This window comes from Lathyrus oleraceus, chromosome 6 (assembly GCF_024323335.1).
Source record: "Lathyrus oleraceus cultivar Zhongwan6 chromosome 6, CAAS_Psat_ZW6_1.0, whole genome shotgun sequence".
In the NCBI taxonomy this organism is placed as follows: Eukaryota; Viridiplantae; Streptophyta; class Magnoliopsida; order Fabales; family Fabaceae; genus Lathyrus; species Lathyrus oleraceus.
In genome coordinates, this window is record NC_066584.1 from 375,619,449 (window position 1) to 375,639,637 (window position 20,189).

The 20,189-nt window shown below is 34.3% G+C and overlaps 2 protein-coding genes and 1 non-coding gene across 3 annotated transcripts in view; 2 read left to right on the forward strand and 1 right to left on the reverse strand.

The window, feature by feature from the left end:
- The window catches only part of LOC127095736 (pleiotropic drug resistance protein 1), a 61,661-nt gene extending 43,097 nt beyond the window's left edge, over positions 1-18,564 (forward strand). Inside the window, exon 9 of the mRNA XM_051034383.1 lies at positions 18,466-18,564. Coding sequence (XP_050890340.1) covers positions 18,466-18,564 — 99 coding nt within the window. The remainder of the gene's footprint in view (positions 1-18,465) is intronic.
- Positions 1,591-1,697, forward strand: LOC127099880 (small nucleolar RNA R71). The gene has a single exon (XR_007794343.1). It is a non-coding gene; the product is annotated as a small nucleolar RNA R71 (small nucleolar RNA).
- Positions 18,565-18,743: 179 nt separating the features above from the next.
- LOC127095737 (uncharacterized) lies at positions 18,744-19,538 on the reverse strand. Its single transcript, XM_051034384.1, has 2 exons — positions 19,290-19,538; positions 18,744-18,872 (listed from the first exon to the last, which is right to left on the reverse strand). The coding sequence occupies exons 1-2, from the start codon at positions 19,536-19,538 to the stop codon at positions 18,744-18,746; spliced, it is 378 nt and encodes a 125-aa protein (XP_050890341.1).
- Between the last annotated feature and the right edge of the window lie 651 nt (positions 19,539-20,189).

The window sequence follows — 20,189 nt, forward strand, 5'->3', positions numbered from 1 at the left end:
TCGAATGTCAACTTACCTCTTTTTACGTCTATGATGGCTCCGGCGGTAGCCAAGAATGGCCTTCCTAGAATGATAGGTGTACTGGCATCTTCTGTAATGTCCATGATTATGAAATCGGTAGGAATGTAAAATTGCCCTACACGAACTGGGACATTCTCTAGTATACCGACAAGATATTTAATCGAGCGGTCAGCTAGTTGAACGAACATCTTTGTCGGTCTTAATTCTCCCATACTGAGCCTTCTACAAATGGTTAAGGGCATTACGCTAATGCTGGCTCCTAGATCGCATAGAGCTTTGTCTATGACGAATTTTCCAATGACGCAGGGTATGTAGAAACTACCCGGGTCTTTAAGTTTGGGAGGCATATTGTTCTGGATTATAGCGCTACACTCGGCAGTAAGTGTAATTGTTTCGTCATCCTCAATCTTTTTCTTATTGGATAAGATTTCCTTAAGAAATTTGGCATATGAGGGCATTTTTGTGATGGCTTCTGTAAAGGGTATTGTAATGTTTAATTGCTTCAGAAGCTCAATAAATTTCCTAAATTGATTCGCAGTTTTAGAACTTTTGAGTCTTTGAGGATACGAAATTGGTGGTTTATAAGGAGGTGGAGGTACATAAGGTTTCTCTTTCTCTTCGGCCTCCTGGGTATTAACTTCTGTTTCCTTTGGTTCATCCACCTGCTCAGTTGAGGTTTTATCTGGTTTTTGGTACATGGCAGGGTTTTGGAGTCTTGGATCTACGGGTCCATCTACTTCTTTTCCACTCCTCAGTATAACGGCATTTGCATGTCCCTTTGGATTGGGTTGCGGCTGTCAAGGAAATGTTCCAGCTGGAGCGACTGTAGACGCTTGATGTTGAGCCACTTGTGAAATCTGTGTTTCAAGCATTTTATTGTGGGTGGCTAAGGCGTCTACTTTATTCGCTAGTTGTTTAAGTTGCTCGCTAGTATGTATGTTCTGGTTCAAGAAGTCCTTGTTCGTTTGAGCTTGAGTAGCTATGAAGCTCTCCATCATTAATTCGAGATTTTACTTCCTAGGCATGTTAGGAGCATTATTAGCTGGCTTTTGATATCCAGGCGGAACAGCTGGTGCTTGGCCAGGTGCATAAAGGGCATTGTTATTCTTATACGAGAAATTTGGATGGTTTTTCCAACCAGGGTTGTAAGTATTTGAATAGGGATTTCCTTGTGTGTAGTTCACTTGATCTGTTGGGACTCCTGTTAGTATTTGACATTCTTGTGCAGTGTATCAAGGGTTCCCACATAACTCACAGTTTGGAGTTACAGCAGCCACGGTGGCTGGGGGTGGTATGGTCAAGTTATCTAATTTTTGGACAAGGGCATCTACCTTTGCATGAACATGGTCAAGGCTACTGATTTCGTACATTCCACCCTTAGTCTGGGATTTTTCCACTGGAGTTTGTTCACCTCCCCATTGGCAATGGTTTTGGGCCATGTTTTCAATGAGTTGATAGGCTTCGGTGTATGGCTTATCCATAAGTGCACCGCCTGCGGCAGCGTCTATTGTAAGTCTTATGTTATACAGAAGCCCATTATAAAACGTGTGAATGATCACCCAGTCTTCTAGATTGTGATGTGGACATATTCTCATCATGTCCTTGTATCTCTCCCATGCTTCGTAGAGAGATTCCACATCTTTTTGCCTGAATCCGTTGATTTGAGCTCTCAGCATAGCAGTTTTGCTCGGCGGAAAGTATCTGGATAAAAAGACGTTCTTCAGCTCCTCCCATGTCGTAACGGAGTTCGAGGGCAAGGATTGCAACCAAGCCCAAGCTCTGTCTCTTAGTGAAAAGGGAAAAAGGCGCAGTCTTATCGCATCTTGAGATACACCATTCGCTTTTATAGTATCGGCGTATTTCACAAACTTGGTCAGGTGTTCATTAGAATCCTCTGTTGGATTTCCAACAAATTGATGTTGTTGGACGGCTGATAAGAGTGAGGGTTTCAGCTCGAAATCGTTTCGATTAATAGCGGGGGCAACAATGCTATTATGAGGTTCTTGTTGAGATGGGGTAGCGTAGTATTTAAGAGGACGATTCTGGGCTCCTTCTTCAGCCATGTTTGGTTTTTCTTCTGATTTAGGAGGACAGGGGATATCTGGAATACCGTATTTTTGTTGATATTCGTGTATTCGGCGTCTCACGTAAAGGAAACGTTCTAATTCAGGGATTGGTGGTGCTAAGTTATCGCCTTGTGAGCGAGTACTTGACATACAATCAGGGAAAGAAAAGGAGAGAAAATTAGTTTTTGTTTTGTTTTTACCTTAGTCTATACCGTGCAACGAAAGAATCACACTATTCGACTAAAACAGGTCCCCGGCAACGGCTCCAAAAACTTGATGCTTGTCGTGGCTATATATAAAATATAGTATGTCGGGTACTTGACTGCAAGTGCACAGTCTAGTCGCTTTAGTTTTAAAAGATATCGATCCCACAGGGACCTATGGTCAAACTAGTGCTGCTAACGTCACTATGTTTAGCTAAGGGAATTGATTAGTAGAAGTTCGGGGGTAATAAAGTAAATCTAAGGGAAATTTTAGGTTTTAAGAAAGAATTAGTGGAAGGGATCAGTATGCAGCGCATTAATCGTCAGGGATTTGATAAGTCACCGGTGAATAGTTTAAATGCCAAATATCTCTCAGTAGAAAATGTTTATTTAAAAGACTTTATCTCACACTCTCGTGATTGTTGATTCGGCCTATAACTTTAAGTCAGAATGTACGCTCTCGCTGTCCCATTTGAAGTCAAAATTACTTTTTAAAAATAAATAAGTTCTAATTGCTTTTAAAGTGCTCTCGCTGTTTTTAAATTCAATGCCTAATTTTTACTATCCAGCTCGAGCCTCACGCTCTCGCGTTTGTCGGTTCTAACCTTAATTAATTTCCCACTCTCGTGGCAAAATCGTGTTAAATAGCTTTTCACGCTTTTGTGATAAAGTTAATTAAATTTAGATTAAAAACTTCAGCCTAAAAGGTTATTTGAGAAAAAGGGTTTTCACCGGTTATTATTAAATCCCATCAAATTAGGTTGCTACATACCGATACCGGTAGTTTAGCCGGACATATTAAATAAAGCAAACACAAGGCATACACAGATTAATATTGCGGCAGACATGCTTATAACAATAAATGGGCAATAGTAATAATAATTCAATAAAAACCTGGAGTTCGAAGTACAGAGTATAGCGATTCTTGGAGCACTTGAGCAGTCCTCCACAAGTCGGTAGGCTTTGCTTCTTCAATACAGATTACTACTAAAATAAAATAAAGTGTAGTAGTTCCCCAATGTAGGAAACTACTACTTGGCTAATTGGAAAACTAACTGGAAAAAGGGAAACTATAAAAAAGAATGGCGAATACAATAAGGAAACGGAAACAAGGTTGCTGGAAAGAAAGAAAAAATGCTGAAAGCTAGAAAGCTGAAAATTAAATTGTAGAGCGTAAATATCAAAGTAGGCCTCCCCAATTTTTCCCAATTGAGTCCTTTATATAGTGTCCATTAGGTCTTGGTAGTTGAGAAAATCAAGGAAAACTTGGTCTTGAGGGTGGAATCCGTGGGAAAAGTCTGTTGGAGGAAATATAGGCACTTTTGGGTGCCTGTTGCTAACTACTTCAAAGCGCAGTTTGTGGCCGTGTGACGCTCGTCATGGGCCTGTGATGGTCATCATAGTCTGGGTCGTGACGAGCGTCATGAATGTGTGGCGATCGTCACAGCAGCAGAATCTGTATTTTCTGTTCTTCTGGTTTTTCCTGTGCGTTTTCACTTGTTTCTTCTTCTTTTTCTTCCTTTTCTTCATTTTGCTCTTTAGTGCATGCAGATTCAAATACCTGCAAAAACAACACGAATACTTGCGTAATAATCGGGATATTAATCGGAATGATGTGATTTCTGAGTGTAAATTAAGGCATTTATCTGATGTGTTTTCGCGTTATCAAAGATGCCGCATATTGCTTACCATGTTACCTTTTTAGCAAAAAACCAAGTGGACGTCCCGGATCACTTGTCTTTATTTCTATGGGTTTTAGAAATTGGAAGAAAGTTAGGAATGGAAAACATTGTTCCTTTCTTAAACACATAGGGAAGGATCCTTGCTCACCACACAACAATGCAATGAAAGCTTGTCAAGACTTGTTGAATCAAGATGGTCATATTAGAAATGTTGTTCAAGTGCAAAGTTCAAGTCAAAGAATGAATAATCGGTTACGACTCAAGACTTCAATTGACACTGTTCGTTGGTTAACACTACAAGCTTGTGCTTTTAGGGGTCACGACGAAAGTAGCAAATCAAGAAATCAAGGTAACTTTCTTGAGTTATTGAAACTTTTAGCATCCTACAATGATGAATTTGCAAAAGTTGTGTTGGAAAATGCTCCACAAAATTACAAGTATACTTCACATCAAATTCAAAAAGAGCTCTTGCAAATTCTTTCTGGTAGGGTGAAAAAGAGTATTCGTGAGGAAATTGATGATTCCAAATTTTGTATTGTTGTTGATGAAGCTCGTGATGAGTAAAAAAAAGGAACAAATGGCTCTTGTATTAAGATTTGTTGATAAAGTTGGTTTAATACAAGAGAGTTTTTTTGATGTGGCACATGTTAAAGACACCACATCCTTAACTCTTAAGGAAGCAATATGTGATATACTTTCTCGATATAACTTTGATGTTTCTAACATTCGTGGCCAAGGGTATGATGATGCTAGCAATATGAGAGGAGAATGAAATGGTTTATAAGCCCTCTTTATTGTCCTTATGCATACTATGTTCATTGTTTTGCTCATCGATTGTAACTTGCATTAGTTACATCATCAAGAGAAGTCAAACCTGTTCATAAATTTTTTGAGAAGCTGATCTTTGTTGTGAATGTTGTTTGTTCTTCTACAAAGCGTCATGATGAGTTACAAGCTGCCCAATTAGAAGAAATTGCTTACTTGTTAGAGATTGATGAGATTGTAACTAGTAAAGGTGCAAATCAAGTTTGTACATTGAAACGAGCTAGAGATACTCGTTGGGGATCACATTACGATTCAATTTCTAGCTTGATAAACATGTATGAAGCAACTTGTTTAGTTTTAAAAAAAATGCAAAAGATAGAGGAAGTTATGCTACACGTGGGGATGCAGATAGTTGTTACAATTACTTGAAGGCATTTGATTTTATATTTATTTTGCACTTGATGAAAGAAATCATGGGAATAACAAACATGCTTTGTCAAGCCTTACAAAAAAAAATCAAGATGTAGTTAATGATATGGACTTGGTTCGTTCAACAAAACATCTTATTCAAGGTGTGAGAGAAAATGGTTGGGATATATTGTTTACTAAAGTGGTATCTTTTTGTGAAAAGCATGATATTGAGATTCCTGATCTTAATGATGTTCATTCAACAACAAGATTTGGACGCTCCCGTCTTGAAGAGAATCAAGTCACAATTCAACATTACTTTAAAGTTGAAATCTTTTTCACTATCATTGACAAACGGTTACAAGAGTTGAATAGCAGATTCAGTGAGCAGGCAATGGATTTGTTAACTCTTTCTTGTTCTTTATCTTCTAAGGATGGATATAAAGCTTTTAGCATTGATACTATTTGTTCTTTAGTTGAAAAATATTATCCTATGGATTTTAGTGATCAAGAGAAGAATAATTTGCAATTTCAACTCCAACATTTTCTATTTGTTGCTCGTCAAGCATCAAACTTGAATAATTTATCAACTATTCAAGAACTATGTTCATGTTTGGTTGCATCTGGACAGACTGAAACTTACTTCTTGATTGATAGACTACTTCGTCTTATCATGACTCTTCCCGTTTCTACGGCCACAACTGAGAGGTCTTTTTCAGCAATGAAAATTAGTAAGACTAAGTTGAGAAACAAGATGGATGATGGGTTTCTTGGAGATAGCATGACAGTATATATTGAAACGGAGATTAGTGCAAGTATTAGTTCGGAGTCAATTATTGACGATTTCAAGTCACTCGGAACGCGTAAAGCATTACTTTAAGGTAGTTTTAAGTCATGTAATTTAAATTTTTAGTAATTAACTTTGTATTTATTTTAACTTTAATGTTTTATTTAAAATACTATTTACATTTTATTTATAATCTTTATTTTACGTTAGCGGTCATCCCAATTTTTTTTATCTGGCTCCGCCACTAGTATTTACCACATGTTTTAAAAAATTCATAATATTTCTACAGGATATTTCAAAATATCCGGGAAACATTGAAAAGTTCCGAATTTTTGGAAAAACTCGTGCTGTAAAAAATCCGTAGTCCAAAATACTTCATTTGTGCAATCTAGATCCTGATGCTTCTTTTGCAGATTTTACATAGTTTTTCATCACTGTATATTTTACTTACATCTTTAATTTTTAACTTGTTAAAATAGGCTTACGATATCTCTGACATTGATAATTTATTTTGTATATGTTGTAAATGAGAGATATTTCCCTCGTGATCTAACGTGTTAGCACAAGCATAGTCCATTGGTAAAGAACATGATACTATTTATTATGATACCACAAATGGGATCAAAGGGAGGAGAGACAAATTGATTATGGGTTGTGAGAGAGGATGAAACTACAAAAACAATAATTCTTCTAATGACAATTATAGTATGAAAGTTAAATGTCTATGTATGCTGAGATCTGTGCCAAGTCAGTTGGAATATCACAGTTTGATATGGGTTTCACATTCATATACTAGCTAAGGAATTAGATGGCCACGCCATATTAGATCGTTAAAAAGATAATGAAATAAAGTTTGTGAATGACATGACCAAATACAATATGGATTCTAGATACATAATTGTTGCTTTGAAAGGTAGATATCCATAAAACCTGACGAGCGTTACCTAGGTGTATAAGACAAGATATACATACAAGACGAGCAAAAGAGGTTCGTTGACTGAAATGCGACATCTGTTGAGTCTTACTCATGAAGAGAAATACATGTATTAGACAAGAAACAAGGACGATTCAAATGTTGTTGCTGATATCTTTTGGACGCATTCTGATTCAGTGAAGTTGTTGAACATTTTTCATTTGGTGTTGATTTTTGGCTGTACATACAAAACAAACAAGTAACCGCTACCACTACTTAAAGTTGCTGGTGTTAAATCCATGAAGTTGATGTTTTTGGTTGGATTTTCTTATATGGAACATGAAATGGAGGAAAACTTCACATGAGCACTAGAGAAGCTGAAATAGTTGTTTGCTTATCAGAAGTTGCTACCGAAGCTTTGGTGAAGGACCGTGAACTACCGTTGATGAATTTTGTGGAAGTTGTGTTTCCTAACTCAACTCATATGTTGTATATGTTCCATATTTCAAAAAAAGTTGGTATCGAGTGTAAGAATTATGTCGAATCACATATGCATGAACATGTTATGGATATATGGAACAACATCATATATTCAAATAGGGAGTCTAAGTTTTTGGTATACCTGAAGCATTTTTAGGTTGTATGTGCTGATATTTCTTTATTTCTTTAGTATGTGCACGAAACTTGGCTGACGCCCTATAAATAAAGGTTTGTTGTTGCTTGGACTTGTAGAGTCACTCATTTAGGGAACATAAAAATGAATAGGTACATCAATGTGACTTTGAATATGGGTGGCTACATTACTAAGTATCAAATAGTGACATCCTTTTTCTATGTATGTTTATAAGGGTTGAGTCTGCTCACTAGAGACTAACAAACATGTTGACATCTAGCAGGGAGATTTATGTAGAAGTTTGGATGTTGTGAACACCATGTTAAAGTTGCAATTAGGTTCAATCAGAGTATCATTTAAAAAAAGTATTGCCAACATTGAGCATCAACATAATACTCCAGATTACACGTCTTCGTTTCAAGAAAATGTGTACCACACATTTGATAGGAGCTGGAAAGGGTAAAAACAGGTTGTGACAAAGATACACATGGTTTCTTCATTAGAACAACATATGGATTACCTTGTACGAGTGAGTTTGCAGGTCTTCAAATACAAGATGAGCCTATTTCGTTAGAATTGATTCATGTGATTTGGAAGAAGTTATACATTGAAGGGCATGGGGTCGCTCAAGAAGATATTAGGAAACAATTGGATTTAGAAGAAGAGTGTGAAGTGTTGAAGAGTTATTTTAATACACTGGATATTGTAAGTCAAATGGTGATGAAGAAAAAAGTTTGGGAACTAACACATCCATCTATAACTTCCATGTGTCCACCACCAGTGAAGTAAAACCCAAAGAAGGGAAATAAGAAGAGTAAAAAGGGTTAAGAGAGTGGTGTGTATCATGATCCTTCGCAGTGGGAGTATGTTAAGGGCCCACAGGAAAGTCGAACTACGAAGAGATCATGTACAAAACCAACTGAAAGTCAACCGTGTAGCCAGTCTTCAAAACATATTTACTTGTTTCAATTTCCTATTTTATGACATCAATACATTGATGACATTGTTGTTGTGGGTAAAAATGGAAATTCTGATTTTTGTGCTATTGCAACTTTACTTGGATGGGGCGAAAAGTTTTGGCCTTTGGTTCAGACGCAGTTAGATACTAAAGTTTATCAACACCATCAAATGTATTCCAATGTGTTCTATGACACAGTACTGAAAGTTAGAAGTGTGTTGTGGTAGCTAGCTTGGGTGTGCAGGGTTATGACAAGTGGATTATGATTCCTGATATAGGTTACTGTATTGCTTCTAGATATAATGTCATATTGGTCTTAATGTCCAGGATTCTTAACATCACATTTTTTCCATTAGTGATACCTCCATGCATAGCTTCGAATAGACATAAAATTATTGTAGTTGGCTTTGTTGACAACAAACACTGGGTTCAGGTAAAATTGAAACTCAATTGTCTGTTGCCTCTCGTCACAAATCGACGGAGACAAAACTATAGTGAAGGTGCAGGACCAGGAGCATGTGAATCAGCATATTCGAGACATATTAGGCATTGGGAAGAAGAAGTTAGGAAGTCGATATAATTTGTTTTGTATTGATATTATAGCACTTTTTGCATTATATGTATATATTTTATCGGATATAGTTTGTTAAAAATGTCAAAAACTTATGGGTTTTTCTAAAACTCACCACTTTCTATTTTTTTAAATTTTTTTGAAAATTAATATGTATCGGATATTTCAAAATATCGGTACGTCTTATAGGCTACCAGATTTTTCTAAAAAACATGTATATATGCACCGTTTTTTCAAAAATTATGGTATATATGCACTAGATTTTTTTAGAAAAACCGGTATTTCGTCCAGAATTATATAGATTCCCATGATTTTTTATCAGAAATTTTGTAAATGTTCGGTATTTCATCATAAATTTGTAAAATATTCGATAACTTTTCAAAATATTCGATATTTCTTCATTCAAATGAAAAATTTGCCAAAAATCGATACTCTAATGAAAAATCTGATAACTTCGTATACTTCCAAAAAAATTGGAAATCTTAAATAAAGGTATAATTGTAATATCAACCCTTATATGGGGTGTCAATTCAAAGTGTGGGGTGATATGATAAAAATCTTTAAAATAATAGGTCAAAAGCTCATATTGTAACCAATTCACCTAATAAGAAATAAAATATGGATGTTTTTGTTTAAAAAATAACAACATCAATCAATCAAGTTTTATCCCACTAGACTAAGTCGATTATATGGATTAGATTTCATCATAATGTTCTATTTATGACCATACTTCTAGTCAAATCACTAATCTCCGGATATATATATATATATATATATATATCACTTAAATATATTTTCTATTATCTTCTATAGTATAGAAGTTATCCCAACCGTTTCTTTAATATTTTCATTTATAATCTTATCATGTTATCTATATTACAATTACTTTTATTATCAATATACCTTAACTGACACTAATGAATATTTTTATAAACATATGTGCTGACTCTTTATTTTAAAAGACCATTTTGTAAAATTGTACAAATTGTATATCAAATTAAAACAATATTCCCTCTGTTTTTTTATTATAAGTGGCTTTTACGTATGTAATAATTGTGATATAAAAAGGAAAAATTATGAAATTTTTTATAAAATTGTCCTTCATTAATGGTATTGGAAAGATAAATTAACATAATTAAAAATAAAAATAATTATAAATATTTAAAAGTATAATAAAAAAATAATATTAAAGATTTATTGATATTATAAAATAATTTATATTATAGTACAAAATATTTTCTGAAAAAGTATAATAAAAAACGGAGGTGGTAACTAACTATTTTTTATTTATTTTTAATTTCCATATTTGTATCAAAAGAATCTTATAATTAAGAACGAACATACCATCAATTACAAAGATAAAGATTACTGTTTGTCAATTATATTATTTTAGTTTTCCTGTTCCATGCACGCTTAGAGCCACCATCACCTTTTTATACTTCAAAGGAATTGTTCATACTTTGAATTGTATCGGTTCTATTATTTTATTTTCATATACTTTCATTATACATCAAATATAGCATAGAGATTTCTACACTATGCTTTGTTATTTTCTAATATAATACTGATTAAATCAAGGAACATGTTGAGTCTCTCCCTCAATAGAAGTTGAGTATATATTGAGAATTTTCATACAAATGGCAGAAATTCCGGATTTTGAACAAAAAAAGTATGAACTCCTCCCCATAAAGAAATGTTACAAATATAAAAACGATTTAATTTTAGAAATGACAGAAAATATCATTTAATGCATTCATAGGAAAATGTGATTTTTCATTTTAAAAAAAGTTAAAATAAGTTGTCGATATGTAAACATTCTATTTTAGTGCATGAAGATTGGGAAACCAAGGAGTGTGAAGAGGACCCCACACGGTTGCAATGAGATCTTTGGCAATATTTTCTTGTCAAAACAGTTAAGTGTATCATGAGCCGTTATTCTTTTTCTTCCATTTCATATAAAAGGATTTCACTTTATTAAGCAAAACACAAAGGACCCACCATTATCTCATTTTCTCCTTTCTTTTTCGTAGGTATAAACATATTTTTACTCCGCTCCCTTGTTTGACTAACATATGGAGTATGTAAAGTGTGGAGAGATCACAAAATTCCCATCATCTCAAGAAGAAAAAAATTCTTAAAGATGGAGGTTATAATACTTCAGAGTTCGTGAAAACTAAAAAAATAAATTCTATTTAATTTTGGTTTGGAACGGTTAAAAAATTAATAGTAGATTAAAACAATTATGACACAAGGTCAGAAAGAAAAGAGAAACGAAAAATATGTTTTAATTGATTGGAAGACACAGTAATAAAAATTTTAAAAAATTATATTTTAAGTTACTTTCTTTTTTGAAAAAGGTGCCTAGCCCAAATGATATAAACAAAGAATGATGAACAAAAATGAGAGGAATTAGACTAGAGTCTCAAAAACAAGGCAACTCGTCTCAGTGTAATTATTAATTACACTTGAATGAAGATAATCTCACCACGTATAGTTCTTAGAAGATAGACCTAAGTTAACTAAAATATATCCATAGTGATTGTCCTCTCTATAAATGTGGGTGACAAAAAAAATAGATCTATAAATGTGGGTGACCAAAAAAAGAAATAGATCTAGTTGTCAAGAGACAGTTATACCAACAATTTCTAATTCTCCAAGGCATTAAATTCGGGTTAGATGTGGAGTGAATAACTAGCATTGAGTATGTTTCTAACCAAAAGCAAAGTCAATGAGAAGCAATAGCATGCTCAATAGTGAGAGTTGCACCCACGATCTCTACAAAAGAAGAGTCAATTTGACCAAGAAAATACGAGAAACTACCCAAGCGAGCTCCCGTCTATTATGGAAAAGTCTCACCAGCTATAGCCAAATTGTGGGTGGAGGCCCCATTAGAATTACCCTTGATTTAGTTTGGGAGAGGAGGACTCCATATCACTTCCTTAACAATCTTAGAAATAGGAGGCTGGATCAAAACCCTAAAGGCTTTCGACAAACTAGAATATGGGATTGAGATTTGAGATGCAGGCTTAACCGATTTAACGATTTATCTTAAGTCACTTTAAAAGACTATGCCACCAAAGAAAAAATGGTAGAAAACGTTTTTAACCTTAATTATGTGTTATCACCAAACATTAATCTTAATTTGATCCACTATCAGAATAGTCGAAAACACCTTACTACTATAAATTTAATTGTTTCACTCTTTTCAAATCAACCAAATAGTAATAAACTGTATGATATTAAAATTATCTTTTGGCTTCAAGGGTCACAATTTATAACCTATAAAATTGTTGAACATAGGAAATTGCATCATATGAAAGTAGAAGAAAGACATAATCATTTCAAAACTTCAACTCACACATCATGAAAACATGGTCCAATCAAAGAAGAGATGATTTAAATATTCTTCAACACCATATTCCTTGACGCACAAGTAAGAATTCTGAAGAAAAATATCACAGTGAAACAAAATGTCTTTTGTAGGATTGTGATCAGAAAGCAACCTTTAAGCAAATAAAAAAAGTTTTTGCAACATCGATATGTTCCAAGTGAAATTAAGAGACTCTGAATGATCACCTTATTCGATCTCCCCAATTGTGAGCAATGAGTAAATAAGCTTGTTTAATCGAACAAGGTTCATCAATGCCACTTCTCCAAGACCACCTATCTTTCAAATTAGCATGCAAAATAATGTTATTCAATAAAGAGCAACAACCACAAACCAACTTGTCTTCCAAGTTACAACACAATCAACCTTCTAAAACTACCACCTCCTCATGTCCATCCCTCATACGCATCTCATCCACTAACACGTCTGATTTGACCATCAAACCTAACAATCTACTTTAACGGCCTTGTATGTCATAAGTCGAAAGGAATTCCTCAAATGTGTTATACATACCAGGCATGAAGAGCAATTTGCTCAGCATAAGGCAGTTAGTCGAAAAGAACTACAAGGTGTTGATCAAAGACAAGATGATGAGAGTTCTCGACTCAAATGGAAGGTTGATATTGAAGGCTCCAATGTCTCAAAATAAAACCTTCAAGATTGAAATAAATATGATGGATCATAAGTGCCTTGCAATAACAGCCAATAGAGATGAATGGATATGGCATTATAGACTTGGCAATCTCAATTTCAAAGACATCAGAGATTTGAAGAGAAGAAATATGGTTTCAGGATTACCAGAAATCGACATTCCAAACGAAGTGTGTGAAGAATGCATGCAGGCGGAGCAGCATAAGAACAACTTCAGGAAAGATGCAGGAAGCAGGTCGAAGGCAATTCTTGAAGTCATATACTCTGATGTATGTGGTCCTCTCCAGGTGGATTCGATTGGAGGTAAAAATACTTTGTTATACTCATAGATGATTTCATATGAAAATTATGGTCTTGCCTGATCAAGAAGAAAAGTGAAGTGATCGAGGTATTTGCCAAGTCTAAATCTATGGTCAAAAGAGAGAGTGGTTGAAAGATCAAGATTTTGAGGATTGATAGTGGTGGAGAATATGTGTTGAAAGATTTTGATGCATTATGTGTGAAAGAAGGGATTGGGCATGAGGTGGTGTCACCCTACACTCCACAGCAGAATGGAGTCGAAGAAAGGAAGAATATAACCATTATGAATATGGTAAGAAATATGTTGAAAGGAAAGCATCTACCCAAAGAATTATGGGGAGAATCTGTGTCGACTGCGACATATATCCTGAACAGATGTCCGAAAAAGAAGCTAGAAGGAATCACGCCAGAAGAATCTTGTTCTGGTGTCAAGCCTAGATTGAGTCATCTTACGGTGTTTGGATCTATAGCATATAGACATGTGACATATTAGTTAAGAAGAAAACTTGATGACAAGTCGAGTCAGATGATCCTGATAGGATATCATTCGACTGGAGGATACAAGTTGTTCGACCCGGTGAATAAGCAAGTGGTGATCAGTAGGGACGTGATCATAAATGAGCTTAAGGAATTGGATTGGAATGAGAATGTTAAAAAGGATTCAGTGAGAATCTTTTATGATGAACTAACTAGTGAAGTCAAAAGGAAAGTTCGACAGGAAGAAGTCAAAGGTGAAGCAGGCCCAAGCAGACCTCAAAGAACAAGACACATACCTACAACGTTGCAAGAATGTGTGATTACATTTGATGATGTGGTCAATGAAGAAGGTGAGTTGGTACACTATGCTTTCTATGCAAATGTCGAACCAGTTAATGCAGTTGAGGCATTGAAAGATTCAAATTTGATGAAAGCAATGAACGAAGAACTGAAGTCAATCGAAGTCAACAATAATTGGTCACTTGTTAAATTGCCTCAAGGCAAGAAGGAAATCAATGTGAAGTGGGTATATAAGGTGAAGTTGAATCCCAGAGGAGAAGTGACTCGACACAAGTCAAGACTTGTGGCAAAAGGATTTCTTCAAAAACAAGGAATCAAATTCGATGAAGTTTTTACACCCGTTGCTAGGATCGGAATAATCAGGTTGGTTGGTTGTCTAATAAATATGAACAACTGGCAAATGTGTCAGATGGATGTGAAATGTGCATTCCTGAGTGGCCCCTTAGAAAAAGAAGTTTATGTTGCATAACCAGTTGGGTTTGTGAAACAAGGCGAAGAAAGAAAGGTATACAAGCTGCATAAAGCCCTGTACAGACTTAAATAAGCTCCAAGAGCTTGGAACAAGAAGATAGATGGATTTCTAAGGGAGAAGGAATTCGTGAAGTGCAAATATAAATGTGAAGTATATGTAAGAAGAAGCAAGAGTTAATTGCTTATACTATGTCTCTATGTCGATGACTTGTTGATAACATGTAGTTGCAAGAAGGAGATCGAAGACTTCAAAGGTGATCTCAACAAGGAATTTAAAATGTCAGATCTGAGTGACATTTCATATTTCTTTGGCATCGAATTCTATAAGAGTAGTAGAGGTTTGATGATGCATCAAAGAAGGTATGTAGGTGAAATACTCAAGATATTTGAGATGCAAGATTGCAACCCAACTTCGACTCCAGCTGAGCCCAGATTACAACTGTCGAAAGATTCAGATTCAGATGATGTCGATCCAACCCAATATAGAAGAATTATTGGGTCACTTTGATACCTTTGTCACACAAGGTCTGACTTAGCATACATTGTAGGTATGGTGTGTAGATTCACGCAGAAGCCAAAGGTATCACATCTAACAGTGGTGAAGAGGATACTAAGGTATCTGAAAGTAACTCTCGACTATGACATTTTGTTTCCTGTAGCTAATGAAGGAAAATAATGCAAATTAGTGGGATACACCGACTCAAGTTGGTGTAGTGATGCTGAGGATCGAAAATCCATAATTGGCTATGTGTTTATGCTAGGTAGTGCATCAATTGCTTGAAGTTCGAGAAAGGAGCCGGTAGTGGCATTATCTTCGTGCGAAGCAGAATACATAGCTGCTTCTCTTTGTGCATGTCAAGCAACGTGGATGGTGAATATGGTCGAAGAGATAACAACGAATAATCATGGAGAATTACCATGATGATCGACAACATGTCAGCTATCAATTTGGCGAAGAATCCGATAGCACATTATCGAAGCAAGCACATCGAAATGAGGTTCCATTATCTTCGAGAGCAGGTAGCAGATGGAAAGATGAATGTGGAACACTGCATAACTAAGAATCAAATTGCAGACATCATGACGAAGAGAGTGCAAGTCGAAGTGTTCAGAAGACTAAGAGATATGATGAATGTAGATAGCTTAGACACAATGAATTAAGTGGTGTGTTGGATTGTAATTTCTTGTGTCGAAGCAGGTTGCTCGACAAAACAATGAAGTATCGAACTACCTAGTATGTTGAGTTGTGTTAGTGTGTCGAAGTGTCGAAGCATGTTGCTTTACACAGGATTTCGACTTATGCCTATTTTAGTAGTGTTAGCTATTTTGGACTTTTATAATTTTGGGTTTTTGCCTTGAAGTCCAAGTTAACCTAAATCTATAAATAGATGGAGTAACCCTTATTCTTGTAATGAAGTGAATAAAGTATTCATAACATTATAATTCATAGTATTTTGCAGTTGCAAAGTGAATAAGAAGTTTTTCACAGTTTGAGGGTAGAGAGAAGCTCTGCAGAATTTTATTACTCTTCTCCTTCACCGTTATTTACTTTCTTTCTCCATTGTTCTTCTTTTTTCATTGTTATTGTGTGAGTGATAACAATCTTGTTCATCAAGATTGATTGAAATTCTCCATAGATTGTGGTGAATTTCCAATACTATACAATATCAGAACAAACAATAAAGATCAATCGAAACTACATATAACTCAATTTTGATACTCATCCACACAAAGTGTGAGATAACATGTCAAGACCAATTTAATGATTTAAGAGAAGAAAAAATTCAATAAAACTAATCATCAAAATTAAAACAAACGCATTCTAAATTTTTAGAACTCAATCGTAGAAATGATAAGTAATAGTCTTTGTCACAATTATATTTAAGTTTTATTGAATAATTTATTATTAATTGAATTTCATTTAACAATTTCAACTCAAGGTTATATTTTTGAGTTTTGATGAATATAATATGTTTATTGTTTTAGAATGGTGGTGATTAACACTTTACATACCTAATATCTTTTTCAGATATGTAATGATATTTACATCACTTTACTTCCAATCACAATATGGTAAAAGGTAAACTCTAAAATTGGCTGGAGATTTGGGTTAAAATCTTAAAAGTTGATGTGTCGCTTTCATTTGAAAAGAGAAGCATCCAACATTGCATGATAACCATTTGAGTGAGAACATGAAAATTATGGAGGGAATGATAATTAAGGAGGGAAACAAAACACATATATTATTGTTGTTGTTTAGTACACTATGGTATGGTATGGTATGGTATATGACGTGATAGATAGTAACTAATAAAGTCATAACAAAATCGTCTTTTTAGTCAAAAGGAAAAACAAAGCATATACACACAAAAGAAAAAGGAATTACGATTGCATGCCTTTAATCATTCCTTAAACTAGACTCTTTTTATATACTAACAGAAAAGCAATGGTTTACATTAGTCTCATCTTGATAAAGGCATTAGTAGTTCCATCTATATATCAACATATCAAGATCACTTATTTTTCCTATTTGATTAATTAAAAAATTACTGAGAGACAAAAACAGAATAAGGATTCCAACAAGAAAGAAAAAAATTTAAGCGCACACAAAAATATTCATAGCATTTAGACTACTCATTAACAATTTTGTTGTATTACCTAAGTAGTTAAAACTAGACTTACTATATTCATATTCATATAACTCGTTCGAATTTGTTCGAATTTGACGGAGAAAATCTATTTTAATTAAATTTAAATTTGAGTTTAGATTTTTCCAAATATAAAATATAAAAATGGATCGGATAATGGGGGCATTCCAAACTCATCCTTGAACCTTCTACATTTATTTTATTATATACTTTATTAATTTAGATTATTTAAAATATTAAATATGTGATTCATATTTTGATATTTTAATTTGTATTTATTATTTAAATTATTTGAAATGTATGCATAAAACTTTTTTAAAAAAATTTATGTTATTATTTCTAATGTAATTTGATTTTGAAAAAATAAATATTTTTATTAAAAAAATTGATTTTACTAAGTATATGATAGCAGAACGGAAATACTTGAACTCAATCTGAACCAGTTTGGGACGGATTTGAGTTTTAATTCTCCATCTCCGATGAGATTGAGGCGAGAAACGTGAATTGTTTTGGAATTCAGATTCTGAATTAGGGAGGTAAAATTCGTCTTCAACCCGCCCCGTTGTCATGTCTAGTTAAAACACTCTAATCGGAGAGGTTAATCCTTTAAGCCGAGTATAACTACATCGTATTTGAAAAATAACAAATAAAGACGCACACGAAAACACATCCATAAAAGAAGAAAAACAAGTAAAAATTTAAAATCAAAACTCACAAATTAATTATTCAATTTCTAATGTTTACAAAACAAAATCATAAACTCTCTCATTAAATTGCAATTTTTAAGGAGAAAATTGTAAACTCTTCGAATTGCAATTTTTAAATGGAAAAATTGCAAACCGTGTCTCAATTATAAATTTTGAAAGGAAAATTGTAAATCTTCTCTCAATTACATATTTGGTGGGAAAAATTACAAACTCTCTCAACAAACTATTTTGAACGGGAAAATAAAAAACTCTTTCAACGAACTATTTTGAATGGAAAAATAGAAAAACGTTCTCCAGACACAATTATTCAAATCCCTAATATAACCAAAGACTACATTTTGTTGTGGTGTTTAAAACTCAAACTAAGCATCTATTGGAGCACAAGATGAGGAAGATGAAAATAAAGATGAAGATGAAGATGGAAGAAGAGAGAGAAAACGGTTGTAACAAACTTTGAAGGAGAGAGAAACTTTATTCACGTTATAAAAAAACTAGTTACAAACTTGTTTAAATACACAAACTAAATTGCCATGTAGGCACTACTAAAAGCTAAACTAGAAACCCAAAAGCTAAAACACACTTTTGGAACTGCAACCTCAGAAACTTTTACTTATGAGTCAGAACACTACTTCTGAATATGAATTACTTCTAACACCATCCCTTAATTCATATTCAGCTAATTAAATTCTATAACACCAATTTCGTCTCTCAAGTGGATAAAATGTTCAGTCTTGATAGCTTTAATAAGAACATCTGCAAGTTGCTTCTGAGTGCTACAATGCACAACTTCTAACACTCTACTCTGAACTTAATTTCACAGAAAATGAAACTTTATGTCAATATGTTTGCTTCTTCCATGCAAGACTGAATTTTTGACAAGACTTATGGCTGATTTGTTGTCAATCATCAGCTTCACAGGCTTGTTCACTTTGATCTTTAGATCCTGCAACAAATTTATAAGTCAAATAGCTTGACACGTAGATAAAGCATATGCAATATACTCAACTTCACGGATTGACAATACAACCACTGGTTGCTTCTTGGAGCACCAAGAGATAAGACTTTCTAGATACTTGAAAAAATATCCAGAAATACTTATTTTGTCAACTATGTATCCACATCAATCAGAGTCTGAATAACATATTAGCTCTGAGTCAGATTTTACACTAGAAGGGAACAACACTCCATACCTAAGAGTCCCTTTAATGTACCTCAATATCCTGACAATAACTTGGTAATGCAACCACTTTGGTTTATTCATAAACCTACTCACCATCCCAACTGCATAATAGATGTTAGGTTTGATGTTACACAGATACCTCAATGAGCCAACTAACTATTTAAAAGTTGTAGTATTTACATCATCACCCTCAACATCATAATCCAGCTTGTGATTTATCTCAGCATAGGTGATTGCAATCTTGTAATTTGTTAGCTCAAATCTCTTCAGAATCTCAAGTTCATTCTTTAGCTGATGCAAAATGATATCCTTCTCAGAGTACCGAATCTCCATTCCTAGAAAATATATCATATTTCCCAGATCAATCATCTCAAACTCATTCATCAACACCTTCAAATGACAATTTCCATTAGCAGCTATATCAATCATTAATCTGATTGTTTCATGTCTAGCTACACATGCAAACACTTTCAAGTAATCTAGTCCAGGTTTATTTAGAATTCCTCTTGCTACTAACCTTGCTTTGTATTTTCCAATTGATCCATATAACTTTAAATTCACCTTGAAAATCCATCTGACACTTATGGCTTTCTTCTCCTTTGGAAGCCCAGTCAACTCTCAAATCTTGTTTCTTTCTATAGCCTCAAGTTCTTCTTCCACGGCCTTCAGCCATATTTTTTCTTGAGAGTTTCTTCAATACTAACTGGTTCAGAGTCTACTAACATGACATACTGAATGACTTCTCCCACATAGTCTACTTCAGTATCTTGTAACATGTCAAACTCTACAAATCTCCTTGGTATTTGTCTAATTCTTTATGGCCTCTGGACTTGTTTAGAATCTTCTTCATATGTTGGAACAATATTAGATGCTTGACCACCTCCAAAAGTTGGACCACCTTCATAAGCTTGACCACCAGAGTCTGAATCAGAATCAAGTTCACCTTCAGAGTCAGACTCGCCTTCAGAGCCACCTTCAAAATCATCTTCTAATTCTGGCTCATCTTCAGAACCTTCAAATTCTAAAGTATCTTCAGAAGTTAACTCAGGTGTTGCCACTACACCAGAGTTGGATTGAGAC

Bases quoted from the DNA above. Each gene is read 5' to 3' on its own strand.
- LOC127095737 (XM_051034384.1), bottom strand. From the start codon at position 19,538: ATGATTGATATAGCTGCTAATGGAAATTGTCATTTGAAGGTGTTGATG. The intron at 18,873-19,289 runs GTAAATACTACA...AATTTGTTGCAG, and splicing joins ATGATGTTGAGGGTGATGAT to GATCTAAAGATCAAAGTGAA.